The sequence below is a fragment of the Heteronotia binoei genome, chromosome 5, assembly GCF_032191835.1.
Source record: "Heteronotia binoei isolate CCM8104 ecotype False Entrance Well chromosome 5, APGP_CSIRO_Hbin_v1, whole genome shotgun sequence".
NCBI lineage: Eukaryota > Metazoa > Chordata > Lepidosauria > Squamata > Gekkonidae > Heteronotia > Heteronotia binoei.
Window position 1 is genome coordinate 85,602,729 of NC_083227.1, and position 16,071 is coordinate 85,618,799.

A 16,071-nucleotide genomic window follows, 5' to 3' on the forward strand; every position below is an offset into this window, starting at 1 on the left:
CCATTTGGCATTTCAAAACCGCCACCTCTAGAAGTCTCACTTGCTGTTTCAAGGCCACACACCAGTTTCCTTTTATTAATTCCATGTTGCCCAATTACGAGAAAGAGCAACAGTTTATAATCCCTTCTTTTTAAAAGTCTTCCAAGTCTTGATTTTCTTGAAGTAGTCTGCCTTTTCTTCCTTTGGCACATAAATCCATTTTACTGAAAGTGATGAGATCCGTTTCTACTCTGATAAGTGAGTTGGGAGCACATGGAGGGACTTGTAGTATATGCCTAAGGAATTTGGATTGCACTTTCTCCGCTAACTGCCAGAGATGCTGATATGGTGTTATACTCAAAGGTGCCCCATATAACATTTGGGCGAGGGCCTTGGCCTTAAAGACCTTGACTGCAGCCGCCACGTTCTGCCCCCCGGAGGTCCAGTAGAATTTCTCTATGGCTCCTGAGCTTTTTGCTGCACTAGTTGTAACGTAGTCCACGTGTGCCTTCCTGGCCCCTGAGGCCTGAAAAACTACCCCTAAATACTTAAAGCAGCGTGTCTGTTCAATAGCCCTGTCGTTTATCTTCCAATGATATACCTTAGGTCTTTTTGCAAAGGCTAAAATTTTTGATTTTGAGTAATTTATTTCAACCTGGTTAACTTGACAGTAATGCGCTAGAATCTTCATTGCTCTCTTTAGCCCAATTGGGGTCCTAGAGATCAGCACTGCATCATCTGCATATAGCAGAAGCGGGATATGCCTATCTGCAATCTTTGGAGCATGCACCTCTGGACCACTTAGATGTTACCCCAGATCGTTTATAAAGAGGTTAAAGAAGAGTGGGGCCAAGATGCAGCCTTGCTTAACTCCCCTCCCTACTTGGATAGCTTTCGTGAGATGTCCCTTCGGGTTTATCCTTATCCTGATCTTGGTGTTCCTATATAATGCCTTTATCAATGCCAGTAGCCTCTGTTCGATTCCCATCCCTCTCAGTTTTTCCCACAGTATGTCCCTCTGTACCATGTCAAAGGCAGATTTGAAATCTATAAAGGCAGCGTATAGGGCAGCGGTGCTGTTAGAGGAATATTTGGTAATAAGATGGTCCAATACTACACAATGGTCCAAAGTGGAACATCCCGGTCTAAACCCAGCCTGTTCTTCTCTCAAGATGTTATTATGCTCGATCCACTCCCACAGTTTCTCTTTAAGATGGCTGGCATATAATTTGCTTAGGATACTTAAAAGACTAATAGGTCTATAGTTATTTGGATCATTTCTATCTCCTTTCTTATGAATAGGTACAATAATTCCAGTATCCCAGCCCGCGGGTACCCTCGCTGTCCTGTCTATTTCGGAGAATAATTTGGCGAGTACTGGAGCCCACCAGTCAGCGTTTTCTTTAATCAGTTCAGCCGGGATTAAGTCAAGTCCTGGTGCTTTATTAAGCTTCAGGGCTCCAATTAAAGATTTTATTTCTGAAGGCTCAACTGGAGGCCACTCTGGCAATTCCTGACAATCCTCCAGGGAGCAAACCACCTCATCTGATGTCCCATACAATGCCATATAGTAGTTCTCCCATACTTCTGGAAGAATAGTATTAGTAACCTGTGTGGAGAGTCTACCTGAACCACTGTTTACCAACTTCCAGAATAGTGACGGGTTTTTAAATTTAACGGCGTGACCCAACTGTAGCCACGCTAGTTCTTTTGCCTCTTTCTTCTTCCTGACAATTAACTGTTTATATCTAGATTTCTGTTGTTTTAATTGTTCTCTATTAACTGCCTCTGGATCCGCCCTATATTTCAAATAGATTTTACTAAGCTCCTTCTTTGCCATCAAGCATTCGTTATCAAACCAACCGTTGTTCTTCCCTCCTCTCCTTGCTGAACTAGATATCTGCCCTTCTAATGAAGGTTGAAAATGCCGAATGAGATCCTCATATAATTTGATGGTCTCTCCCCCCTCCTCCGAAAGCCTGATGTCATTTGCTAATTTAGATATGTGCTCTTGCTCGAGAAATTCCTGCATATATTTCCTCTTTTGGTCGTCCCATTTGATCTTAACATGTTGCCCCCCAAATTCGTTGTTCCTCAAGAAACGGTCCTCAATGTGGGGGTGAAGATTGGGGATTGCAATAGTCAAGGTGAGAGAAATGTGATCACTGCCACAATAGGTGGCCACCTCAAATGCTTCAACACATGGCACTAGGTTCCCTGAAACAAGAATGTAATCAATTACACTTAACCTAGTTCCAGACCAGTAAGTGTATTCCCCAGGATGATCATTAGTGTGGGAACCATTTAAAATTTTTAGGTCTAGGGCCCTAGCCGTGCGATCTAATAGACGACCAGCATAATTGCACTTCATATCTTTAGATATTCTTTCATGGGGCAAATTGGGCAACTCGGCGAACTGTTATCTGTGGTGTGGTAGCGAAGGATTTATGGCCTTGGCCTACAGCGATGAGATCTCCACGCTGTCACTTCCTCCTGTAAAAACTTTAATCAGGCTTCATTTCCACCTCCTTTTTGCAACTGCGCACAATGTCTCCATTCTGATTTCTTTAGACTCCTTTCCCACCGGATCTTTATCCACCTCTCTCATCTCCATAGACATCATTGGGATCCCTTTACCACTCTGCTCATGTAAATTTTCAATTTCGTTGTGTTTTAAAATAAAGGTTTCCACCTTGTCTTGTATGAACTCAGTCAGCAGACCGATTTCCTGCTTTAAAGAGGATAAAAAGCAACTCAAAGTCCCAGATAGTCTATCTTTCTAAATCTCCTCCAGCCTTGTGCTTTTCTCTTACAGTCCAGTTGTAATCATTTCAATCCTGATCAGATATCAAAAGCATTTCTCGTAAAGATATATCCGACTTTTATTCAGATCGTATTGAAATGAAATAATGCTCTCATTATAGCTTGTTTAATTGTAAGCCAAATCCATTTGACTATCCATGTTCAGTCCAATTTAAATTATTGACAGTTCTTAAGTTTGTTCTTTGTCTTTTTTAAGTCTCCCTTCAGGGGAAAGGGGTGGGGATAGCCTCCTCTTCCCCTTTTATTTTTTTTAACAGTCCCAATTGGCATTATAACAAAAGATCCATTAATCGGTAGTAGTAAAAAGAAAGACTTACTTGCATGATACATTTTGATGATTAAGGTAGAAATATGATTTGATAGAAGCTTGTTAAAAGAAGAAAACAGTCAGGCATTCATCTCTTACTGCCATCATGGTGACCGCGATGGCAGAGCATCAGGACAGACAGGAGGAGCAGGGACCAGCTGCCGCTGTTTCCCTGGCTCCTGTAGAGCCCCTTGCTATCAGAAGACCCCACCAGGGGTACTATCAAACCTAACAACACTAACCATCCATTAAATGGAGTGACCCTCATGTTTGTGCTGTATTGTACAAGATTAATATGGAGAAAGTTAAGATGTAAAGCAAAATTGCTTTGGAAAAATGCTAATTAATTCTGTTTCATTCAGGTTATTCCTCAGGATACTGCAGATGTTGCTCCAGCAGATGGTGTTTTTGTCAATGGATTGTTTTTAGATGGAGCTCGCTGGGACAGAAAAAAGTCAGTAATTCAGTAAATGTGCTTGTTATTAGCATCTATTAATACACTTTCCCATGTTTCCTACATACCGACATACAGCTTCTTACAGTATTTTTTTTTTTTTTGTATTTTTGTGTGTGGAGAGGTGGGTGGGTGGGTGCATTTGCATGCCTCAAAGTCATAGTGACTTCTGGTGACCTCTACTGGGGTTTGGACATTTCAGACAGGTGGCTTGATATGCCTGCCTGTTTGTCCTGGCCCTGGTATTTCTTTGGAGGTCTTCCTTCCAAGTACTTGCCAGGGTCAACCCTGCTTAGCTTCTGAAATCTGACAAAATCAGACTTGTCTGGGCTATCCAGGCCAGGGCCGCTTCTTACAGTATTCTGACATCCTTTTAGTACTGAAATCATCTTTTATGGCTATAATACTGTATCACTTTATCTAACAAAAATGAAAAATAATGTCAATATATTACACAAAGTTTAGGTTTGTATAAGCATGTGTATTAATTTTCTTTATAGGCAAATTTGAACGTGAAATATGGAAAACTGGGCACCCTTTTCTGACAGTCGCAGAATTCACACAACATATTACACAAGCAGTGCTTTTTTTGTAGAAAAAGCCCAGCAGGAGCTCATTTGCAGGCTCCCTACCTGGCCTGGGAGCGTGTGGTTGCCACATGGCGGGTCGAGCCCTGGCCAGCCCAGGAGGCGCTCCGCTCCTGTGGGCTCCTACAGGAAAAAAAGCCCTGTACACAAGTATCACTTTCTGAAAAAAACTGATTTGATCTTTCACCCAATGTCATTTGAAGCTAACCAACTGGGTTGGTTTCCCCTTTAATTTGAATGGATGTATAATGTATATACTATTTTGCTTGTACGGACTGATTTCCTCCATGTGGGTGCGGGAGCTTCCTTGGCACATCCAAACACACAGAACTGTGTAGAAGGACAATTGTTTTAATGTTAGATGAAAGTTCAGATTCATGGCTCCAAAAGTAGCTTCAGATTGTTTTAGTAACATTGACTATGAATGCACAAGAGCAGGGCTTTTTGGTAGAAAAAGCCCAGCAGGAACTCATTTGCATATTAGGCCATACACCCCTGACATCACCATTGTTTCACACTGGGCTTTTTTGTAGAAAAAGCGCAGCAGGAATTCATTTGCATATTAGGCCACACTCTCGGATGCAAAGCCAGCTGGAACTGTGTTCCTGTGCTTTCCTGCTCAAAAAAAGCCCTTAGGAGTATTTTATTCTTAATACCTGGAAGTAACTGTGCAAAGCTCCCAATCAACTTCTTTGTTCCTTTTAGCTTAACCACATCCTTTCTTCATTTTTTTTTCTTTTCAGTCATTCATTTCTTCAGATTTTCATGTATTATCATATGCAGATATCTATGCTATTATCATGAGCTCATTTTTCATAGTTTCTTCCTTTCTTTGATCAGAGGACTTTTAAGTGAACAGTATCCTAAAATACTCTTCGACATGATGCCAATTATTTGGATAAAACCAAGTAAGTATTGCTGGAACTTTGGTAAATATTTGCTAGAAATATTTTGGCAAATTGATCTCACCATTTCCCCCACAAGAACACAGAAGATTTTATTAATTTTAAACTGTATTTTAAATTTGGCTTGCTTTCTTAAAACTGTTATCTAAATCACTTCTCAGAAATTCTTTAACCCATAGAAATTTAATATATTTTAATTTTATTATTTGTCATAGACCAGGGGTGGCCAACGGTAGCTCTCCAGATTTTTTTGCCTACAACTCCCATCAGCCCCAGCCATTGGCCATGCTGGCTGGGGCTGATGGGAGTTGTAGGCAAAAAACATCTGGAGAGCTACCGTTGGCCACCACGGACAGACTGCAAATAAAATTTGGTGAGTGCATTTATTCTTTCTCCGCTAACTCTTCTCATGTTAATTTAATTAGAAATACATTTTAAATTTATTTTAAAGTTGGTCAGCAGAGAAACTATGGGAGAAATCTTCATTTGCCAAGTCAGGAAAAAGAATAGCAGTGTCCCCCCCCCTCCCATTTATTTCTTTCTTAGTCATTCTTTCCCATATGATCAGAACACAGTAATCAAGAGCAGTCTGTTATAATCAGGGGCAGCCCAATACCCTATGGCACCCTAGGCTGACTCGCTGCCTGGCGCTCCCCCCACTCCGTGGCCCCCTCCCCCTGCACCTCCTCCTTCTCCCTCCCTTCCCCACAGCATGTTAATTTCAAAGCCTGAACAGGCTGTAGTGCTGCGTTCGTTCCGGCTATCTAAAGCCCCCTCCCACCTCCTTCTCCTCCCTTCTGAGCTGAATCCTCGCGATCCAGGAAGTGGGGGGAGGAGGAATCAGCAGCCGCGGAACCACCCTTTCAGGATGCTGCTCCTGACAGACTGGGAGCACAGCCCCGCTGTGTGGTTTTTCCTATTGCTGGGTGGGGGCTTTGAAATTAACATGCAGTGGGGAAGGGAAGGAGGCAGGAGGGGACTTTAGATAGCCAGAGCGCGGCACTAGAGCCCGTTCCAGCTTTGAAATTAACATGCTGTGTGGAAGGGAGGGAGGAGGAGGAGGCGCAGGGGGGCAAACTAGGTAGTTGCGGGGGGGAAGGCCGATTTTGTCACCCCTTCCCTGCCAGCGCCCTAGGCAACCACCTAGTTTGCTTAGTGGGGGAGCCGGCCCTGGTTATAATTCAATTACAACATTTCTAGATGCTTGAAATAATGAAGAGGAAAGAATTTTGTTCTGTTCAAGCCATATATCTATTTCTTCTGATAGAGCAGACTGTTAGCTAGAATAGGTTTTTATTGAAGGGCCAGTTTAGTTTAAAAGGCTGAATGTGTACAGTTTGGGCACATTACAGATTCTTAACAGATTAAATGAGCAGTGTTGTAATTGGTTCTGTGGATACAGATTAGTCAAATAGCTTAGGAACTGACTTTCAATGTAGACTAAACCAGATAGTATGCAAATGTCCAGCATTGCAACAAAATTATTCTTTTTTATCTTAAATTGCAATGCCTTTTTCTTATTTAGAAGATAAAGTTTGGAAATCACACGTTACAGCTCATAAATATGAGCATGCTCCAGTCAAGAAACTCTTTACACATGTTGGTGCTTAGACATGTGCTCAAGCTTCCATATAATCAAAGACTCTACTGACAATATTAGAGGCACAATAGTTGAGCAGTATCTCTGCTGATTGAGCTCTGCCACCTTTTCTGTTTGCCCCCTTCTCCCTCTTGCACTGTCTAGTGTTCTTCCCCTCTCACCGCAGCCTTGTCTTCAATGGCTTTCTTCATGCAAACCCTATGATCTCTGACACAGTTTTTTTCCAGAGTCAAACAGGTCTTTCTTCCTTGTTACACCACTAAAAAGCAGTTAGGAACAACTATATGTGCTGTTTTTGTTGCTGAACTGTGTCATTTTAAGATTACAGATGGAGAAAAGAATTTTCCTTCAGCTAACAAGAAACTTCCCCAACAAGAAACTTCCCAAAGCTAACATGTTTGGAAGAAAGCTAAACTACAGTCTTATTCCTGATGTGCTAAATTTGCAAATGCAGGAAGATAATTTTTCACAGGGGATAGTATTCAAAGATTTCATCTCCCACGTGCAGTCTGAGACAATAAATCTGGCAATAGATGTCTCATGTGGTGGTGGTGGTAGTGCTGCCTGGTTTTGTCTGTCTCTCAGGGCACCTAGGGTGTGGCCCGAGGCAACAAATTGGGTACCCCCTGTGAGGGTGGGGGCTGCCCTCTCCCTTCCAGGTGATTTAAATTGCTGTGCTGGCGATTCAGATTGCACAGAAAGAGCGGCAGGAGCAGCTGCTGCCCTTACCTTGCAATTTAAAGACCTCACCAAGACCACAGGAAGGGCAGCGGCTTCTCCTGAGTGCCCTCCCGCATGATTTAAATCACTCAGGAGGTAGGGGGCAGCCCCCACCATCCTGGCCTAGGGCACCAGCAGGCCTGGCACTGGTCCTGCTGAATGTATATGTACTGTTCAGATGGACTCTTACAGTGGGCCTCATCCTGATTGTGATCTGTATATTTAAATAAAGTTAAACCATGAGATTTCTAAGGTATTTACTAAATTAAAACATATGTAAGTTCCTATTCCAGTTATTTAAAAAGTATTCTATTTTTTACAACGTAATAAATTTTACATCTTGTCTTTTGAAGCAAAAAAATCAGACATAAAGAAGACAAATGCCTATGTCTGCCCGCTCTACAAGACAAGCGAGCGTAAAGGAGTTCTTTCAACTACAGGACATTCCACTAATTTTGTCATTGCATTAATGCTAGAAACCGATCAACCCGTACAGCATTGGATTAAGCGAGGCGTTGCTCTCCTCTGTCAACTGGATGACTAATTCTGCTGAGCTCAGAATCAGATTCTTCCCCTAAGCAAGGAACTTTGGTATAGAACTGTTTGGTAGATTTGAACTGTTGAATAATTTTGACCTCTTAAGATGTAAAATTTGTCTGCAAAAAATTAAATATTGTTGCTATTTCTGTGTAAAGTACACATTTATTTTTTGTATTTTTATGTAGTAAGTATCAAAAGTCACTGTACAATATGACATTGAATATATTATCATTCTGAAGTTGCTGCAATAACATTTCATAGGTAATATTGATTTTTCTTCCTCTCTCAACTCTGACACTTCTACATAGTTTATATAATAGATACTCTTCATAGGTTACATATTAACCAACTGTATTACTGAGATAACAGGGAAAGAAACAGATGTGGATTAAGTGGAGCATGAGCCCAGTCCGCCCAAAATTAAATAATTTTAAATCCCATTGATTTCATTAGGGGGAATTAAGCATTAAGTTAAATTTCTCCAATTGAAATAAATGCTTTTTTTAAAAAAAAAGTTCCTAAATGGCTGAATCCTTTTCTATGAGTTTTATTACACAAAAATAATCATATCTGGCAACAATTCACTTTTCTTCTGAAAGTGGTACACATGGAGCAGGGCTTTTGATGCAAATCTGTTAGTCAGGCTCATTGGGGAGCACATAGTTGTTCCCATATTCTGTCCCAGAACATTTAGGGCTTTAAAAGTAATCATTGAATCAAATCAAAATTACTTTTGTCCTAGTAGAGATTATCAGGATGATCAGAGCACATTTAATGGGAAAACCAGGTGTGAAAATAGATTGAAACAGGCCCAGGTAATTTGTCTCTTCATATGATATGCAGAGCTGTAGGGCAATCTTCCATGCTAGGATTGGCGGGCATCCTGTTATGGCAAGAGGCCTCCCAACAGCAACCGTCATTGCTGCTCCAAATGAAGGCAGGATTTTAAAAAATGCTGGCATCACATGCATTGTGACATCACTTCTGGGACAAACTTGAAAGAAATGCCAGGTAGCACTAGTAATTACTGAAAACTCTATTGTTTTACCATAGAGTTTCTGGAAATTCCTAGAACTACCATAGGTATTGAGTATCAGAGGCCACATACACACAAAAAAAGATCCTTAATTGTGTAAAAACAAATTGTTGTTATATACAGTGCAAACAATTCCTATACACAGTGAAGACAATTTCAATAAAGTGTAACAATTTCTGAATGTTCTGATAACAAGTACATTCCAGTAAAGTATAGGAATCATAGATAATAATTCCCTTACACTGGTGTCTGAATGAAGCCATTGGCTCTCCATGCACTTCATAAACCATTGGCCCATCACAGCTCAGTCAGTCTCTGGCCTTCCATTGGCTGATTCCCCTGCCCCTGCCTACTGCAGTCCCGAGAATGAACAAACTGACAGAACAGTTGAACAAACTGACAGAACAGTCTAACCTCAAAAACAAACACATCTCTGATACTTCTCTGTGTCCTGTCTGTCAACCGGTCTCAGAAACGGCTGCCATTCTACTGTGGCCTCACAATGGTGTTGTGGCTGTTGATAGCAACAGACCTCTGCCACCACATCAATGGCCCATACAGACAGCCTCCCAAACACAAAGGCTACCAAAATAGCTAGGGAGCTGCCGCTGCCGTTGTAATGTGACTAGGCTGCAAGGCCTGGCCCCACCAGGAGCCTTTCCTCAGAGGCCATGGCTGCCACCTCTTTCCTGTTAGTCCCTCTCTCCCTTCTCCCCTCAGCCTTGCCCCAGGACAGACAAGGACTGGGCCACTGGGGAAGCTGCTAGCCAGAGACTGTCACTAGGCAACCAAGGTGGCAGAGATCAGTTCCCCTGGAGAAAGTGGCTGCTTTGCAGGGTGGACTTTGTGTCATTATACCCTGCTGAGGTCCGTTCCCTCCTGTTTTGGTCTTCACTGTGGAGAAAGACTGTACTTTTCCTAGGTAGAGGCATGTAGGGTGGCGGGGAGATGGAAAGCTGAAGTCAGATCAGTTCCCCTACAGAAAATGGCCACTTTATGGCACATACTCTTTGGTTATACCATAACACAACCAAGCCAGACAAAAAACCTCTTGCTCACACCACAAGTTCATTCTGATGCTAATCGCTGCAAGGCTGAATATGACAGGAAAAGATGGCAAAAATGTACTGCAGACAAAAGGAATGCTGAGCTTCAGTATCTGTGTGACTGTTTTCATCCCCCCCTTGCACCCCCATAATTATTCTTCGTTATCTGCATTCTGGGCCACTTTCATGGATTTGAGCCATCACAGACCCTTGGTCACACATATACATGGGGGGAGGGAAAGCCAGCATCTGTTTCAGCTGTGGGGTGGGTAGGAAGACAGCAAGGGAGGGAGAGTGAATACCAAGAGTTTTGGGTGAGTGGGAAGACAGCAAAGGTGGGGTGAGTGAATGTCATGGGTGGGGGGAGTACTGGCATGCCAAGGGCACAAGGGTAGTTGAAAGGAAGAGATGGAGGGGTAAGAAGACAGCAAGGGTGGGAGGGCACTTGCCCAGAGCTGCTGTCTAGAACCCATTGTATTTTTCTTCACAATGGGACTTATTCCTAGTAAATACTAATTCCCTAATGGTGGTAGCCAAATTGAGTGCTCCCATTAGCTGACAGGTGCACTCAACAAACCAATGGTCCATTATGCATCAGTCACCATCTCTGGGTTCCCATTGGCTGAGTCCCCTGCCCCCACCTACTGCAGGCCTGGGAACACTGAACAAACTGCCAAAACAATCTTACCTCAGAGAATGACGCATCTCTGACGCTTCTCTGTGTCCCCTCCATCAACTGGCCTCAGAAAGGGCTGTTGCTCTACTGTGGCCTCACAAAGTCGCCCTGAGTCCGCTTGTGGAGAGGGCGGGATATAAATGAAAAGTAATAAATAAATAAAATAAATAAATAAAGCATTTCATCAGAGGCATGATGACCACCTTTCCTGTCACTTCCTCCCTTCTCCCCTCAGCCATGCCCTAGGACAGATAAGGATTGGACCAGTGGGGTAGCTGCTAACCAGAGGCTGTTGCTAGGTAACCAGGGTTGCTTCTGTAAAGGGAGAGCCCTCAACTGAATATAATGCCATGCAGTCCATCTTCCCAAAAAGTTATTTTCTCCAGGGGGAGAGAGATCTGTTATCCGGAGTTCAGTTGTGATGCTAGTTCAGGCTGCACCTGGAGGTTGATAACTCTAGGGTGATTTGATGCCACCTGACTGGCACAACTTAACTAGGCCTGGCTGTTTGCTCCTGTTCAGCAGCAGCCCCCTTATGACAGCAGTGTGACTTAGCAGTTGCCAACTCCAGGTTGGCAAATTCCTGGAGATTTGAGGGGTGGATCCTAGAGTTTGAAGAGGGGTAAGACCTCAGACAGGTACAATGTCATAGACTACACCCTCCAAACCAGCCATTTCCTCTGAGGCACCATTGTTGCCAATCTCCAGGTGAGGGTTGGAGATCACTCAGAATTGCAACTGCTTTCCAGATGGCAGAGATCAGCTCTTCTTGAGGTGTGTGGGGGTGAATGCCTTCACTTTGGTGGGTGGGAAGACAACAAGGATGAGGGGTCACTCACCCACAGCCTCTTTCTAGAGCCTGTTGTATTTTTCTTCAGAACGGGCTTTATTCCTAATTAAAGTATAACAATTGACAGTCTGCTGGCTAAACAAGACACTGTTTTAAACTCTTCAGAATTTCTTGCTGTTACAGTCCTGTTGTCATGATACACACAACACTGGTGGCTCTTCCCATGTCAGTTGACAGCTTTATTTCATTGAACATTGACCTAGTCAGTTATAGAGTTGCCAAGTCCCCTGCAGCCATGGAAGTTTTCCTCCCAAATTGCTAAAGTGTCCTGGAAAACCATAATTTTTTTCCGGTGGGTTGGGGACCCCCAAAGCAGAAGAATTCCTGCTCCACCTGGGAGCTTGGCAGCCCTGGTCAGTTATTACAGAGCATAGTCAGTTATTACAGGGTGCATGTATTTTGTAGCATATTTATGTTCTTTCTTTTCTGTGTAGTGGTCTCAAAATGCTGAAGCTTGCCTCACAGGCCTCAAATCCATCCCCCAAGCAATTTCCTATTCCTGTTTCCTTTCCTGGGCTACTGGGCTACTGCAGCCACACTAAAGCTTGCTTTTCCCCCAAGGTCCCTAGAGGCTCTTTGGTTCATTCTTCCTGTTTCCTGCCTCTTGCCTCCCTCACCCCCCCCCCCCCACAGCTCCATCCCCCTCTCTCTCTTGCACTCACACACACAAACACAGCTTCTGCTTCCTTCTCCCAGGCTGCTCTTCCTCTTTTGGGAAGGAAAGGAGAGGGAGAAAAAAGAGAGAGAGAATTTTGGCGACCCATGGCAGGTTTAAGACCAACAATGTTTCATTCCAGATATAAGCTTTTGTGTGCAAGCACACTTCGGAGGGAGAGAGGATGGATTGTTCTGACAAGCTCAATGTACTGAGGAAATTATTTTGGTTTATTTTGAAAAGTAGTTTTTTTAAAATTTGATTTCTCTGTTCTTATTGATTTATTTTCTTTCAAAAAGACCCTGATTAGAATTAGAACACTAGGATTGGTTCTTATATCTTGGAGAGTGGAGTGGTTTCAGATACCAAATGATAATAGTACACATTGCTAATGAGACAGAAAAACTCGCTCTCAGTTCAGTCCAGGAGGATGCATTGTCTTGAGCTTCATTATCCATTGTAATTCAGCAGTCTCTCTTTCTATTCTCCCTTTGAAATTCCTTTGTAAGACCACTGCTACTCTTAAATCAGCAACTGAATGTTGTGGATTCTCCTTGTGGACTGAATTGCATCCTCCTGGGTGGAACTGAGACCTAGATTTCCGGTCTCATAACCAACGCTGGCATCTCCATGCCTACTAACCCTCTGCATATCACACCTAATCCAATCAAGCTTGCTATTGTAATTCACTGCTATTGCCATTTGACATCTGAAATCACCTCTATAAAGTTTATATTTCTGGTTACATTTCAAGTTACATTTCATGGCATGCATGGCCCAGCCCATCGAAGTGACACTTATGACAGATCTGGACCTCGTAGCAAATGATTTCAGCACCTCTGTAAAATGGTCCAAACACCTTGTCACCACCAGCTGGGTGCAGAAGCATCAGCGTGGACATGGCAGAATCAGTACAAAGAATTATGCAAAAATTAGAAACTCCAAATACATAAGATAATAAGTAGGCTAAACTAACAGCAATATCACAAATCAAAGGACCTCATACAGACACAAGGTCCATAGTTTACAACAATTAATCAATGGGTTCTCAAGAAGTCCTTTGAAATCGGGTTCCATTTAACAGCCTGACAAGAAGAACAGAATTGAAACGTCTTGGAATCTAAAGGGGCATCTTATGAAGTCTGTAAAGTTTTCCTGATCTCTCCATTGGAAATAATTTCTGGACATGCATTGACTGTGTTATGGACTTTATTTTTTGGTGGGAAGAAACAGACAAGTGATGTTCCAACTGTATACACTGTCAGTTTATTTATTTATACAGTCATAGACCAGAACATGTAAGTCATTTAGAACAGCCTTAAAAGTACCTTACAAAAAGTCCCACAAGGAATCTACATATAAGATTTGAAGACTTGAGGGTTATAATAGTAAAAAAAAAAAAGAATATAACATTATTATTTAACCCTTTAAACCTTTTAAAAATAACTTTAAAATTTGTTAAAAGATTTACAGTTTGGCCTATTTGTCTCACTTTTTGTGTTCTTTATAAATCTGGGAACAGAACCTAGGGTGCGGTCACACTTACATTAAATCCATCAGCAACCCATCTTTAAAGCGCCGTTATTTCGTATCTCAGATAATCTGCCGCATCCTGTTTCCCGATCAGACAGCATGGAGTTCCGATGCCATGCCGTGTTGATCCTGTCCCTGCTCGATCACACAGCGCCCTACCGGGACTTTTTTCAGATGGCGGCAATCCGCATTAGCACAGGCGCAGTGCTGGGCGCTAACAGGAGGGTTCGGAATTCGTTTCTGCTGAGCGCATGCGCGTTTGCATCGGCGGGGTTTCCGGCTATTTAAACCTTTCCCCCCCCCGGCTGGTCTATCGATATATCGTTGTATCGTCGTATCGTGATGGCACCCGAAATAGCATGGCATTTCATACTGCGCACGCTAATGCCAAGGCCATCACATTCCATTTCGGGTGCCATCACGATATGACGATACAACGATATATCGATATATCGATAGACCAGCCGGGGGGGGGGGGAAGGTTTAAATAGCCGGAAACCCCGCCACTGCAAACGGTATCAAATGACGTGGGTCTCATTGCCATGCTGCTTTGTGCGTTGCTTTCCGAGAGAACGTGGCGATTCACACAAAGTGTTACAGATGTGTTTCTCCGTTTGCACTACTTTCAGAAAAGATCGCCTCACATACGGGAAAATCTTCATACCTTTCTAAACTGCTCAAATCCCTAGTCAATGCTGTTAACATCTATCTTTGAAAAATCACTTCAGCTTAGGAATACAGCCGCTAATAAGCAGTTTTTTCGAGTTCCTCCCTTCCATCGCGCAGTGATATGCATTTGTTTGTGGCGGGAAGCTGGAAGCGGGAAGCGCCGTTGCGACTCAGCAACGATTGCCCGTTCAGATGCTCTAGAGCGCTCAGGAAGCGTCTTGTTCCGGATTAAAAGCGGTAGCAAATTAATCCGCGAGCAAGGCGCATCAGCGTGGGACGGGCACGGGCTAAGCACACTTCACAGATGCGGACGTGTGAACGTCCGGGTAAAATCCGACATGCGTGCGGGCTCAACTCATGCCCGTAGCGGGGTTTTTTGGATGTCTGACCGCACCCCTAGCCACCTGTCTTGTTGTCTGGTGGCTCCTATCTGGCAGAAGGTAATCTAATTGGAGTTTATTTGATCTGCCAGGAAACCCTTCCAACAGCGGGGTAATAGTTTCCCTTCGACTCACTGTATGAGAAGAACAATTTAAAAATATATGCTCCAGAGAATCTATTTCAGATTGGGAAAAGGAACAGAGCCTAAGGAGTCCCTTCATATCTCCCCTCCACAACTGCCGATGGCAGGGACAAACTCCTAGCTAAGGTAAAGGCCCTTCTCATGTTGTGAGATTCAAGGAAGTATAGGTAGGCAGCAGGGGCATCTATGTATTTATTGTTTGCTGAAGAAAAATAGTCTGGGGAACTGTGAAGATCTGTTTGTCTTTCTATATCTAGCACTCTCTGCTTAATGAGTGATTTTGCCTGATCAATGCCAAGGTTAAGTAGGGCTTGGGGGAAAACCCCCAACTTCCTGATGGCTGTATGGACTGCTTGGAGCCAATTGCATTGACATTGGTCATGCAAGATTAGAGGGAACAGCCCCTTAGGATTCATGTTACCAGTGACCCATTTATATATATAGAAAGAACACAAATTCTGGCCTCTACTCGAGTCATTCCTGTTTCCAAGTGAACCCAGGAGTTTGATACGCACCTGGGTACTTGGATTAATGTTCTGAGAAATTTGGATTGAACTCTCTCTAGTAGGGACAGGGAGGAAGCTGAAGACCCCAGAAATGTTCCATAAGCTAGCTGGACCAGTGCCTTAGCCTTAAACAGGTGAAGTGCAGCTGGAACATTGTTACCCCCCTGAGTCCAATAACATTTCAAGATGCTATTTGCCAATTTCTCTCCTGCATCAGCAGCACTGCTGTTATGGATTGAGTTGGAGCCCGAAGCCTGCACCGCTACTCCCGGGTATTTAAAACTAGATACTTGTTCCAGCTGATGTCCTTGCATACACCGATGTATACACTGGTTTTGGATTTAATACAATATTGCAAAATATAGAAATTTGTTTGTAAAATATTTAAATTTGTTTGAACATAGTATAAAATTGTTACTTAGTGGTTCTCTATCTGACCATGTGGAGGCTGGCAGCCTTATACAGTGCAAACCAAGCTCTAATGCTAACAGATACAAGGCTGCTTTCCAACTTTAAAATCATTATCTAATCGAAACTGCTCTTCAGAAAGCATGCCCTGTGCTGCTAGGAGTTTTCAGAGTATCAGCAACCAAACTCAGTATTTACACTTACTGCGCTGAACCTTTCTGCCTAGTTCTATCTGGCTTTTAGTTCTCTTTCAA

General features: G+C 43.0%; 1 protein-coding gene across 1 annotated transcript in view; it reads left to right on the forward strand.

The window, feature by feature from the left end:
- Positions 1-8,057, forward strand: part of DNAH12 (dynein axonemal heavy chain 12) — a 194,923-nt gene extending 186,866 nt beyond the window's left edge. The window contains exons 71-73 of the mRNA XM_060239731.1: positions 3,472-3,563; positions 4,991-5,058; positions 7,729-8,057. Coding sequence (XP_060095714.1) covers positions 3,472-3,563; positions 4,991-5,058; positions 7,729-7,919 — 351 coding nt within the window. The 3' untranslated portion in view covers positions 7,920-8,057. The remainder of the gene's footprint in view (positions 1-3,471; positions 3,564-4,990; positions 5,059-7,728) is intronic.
- Positions 8,058-16,071: the final 8,014 nt, after the last annotated feature.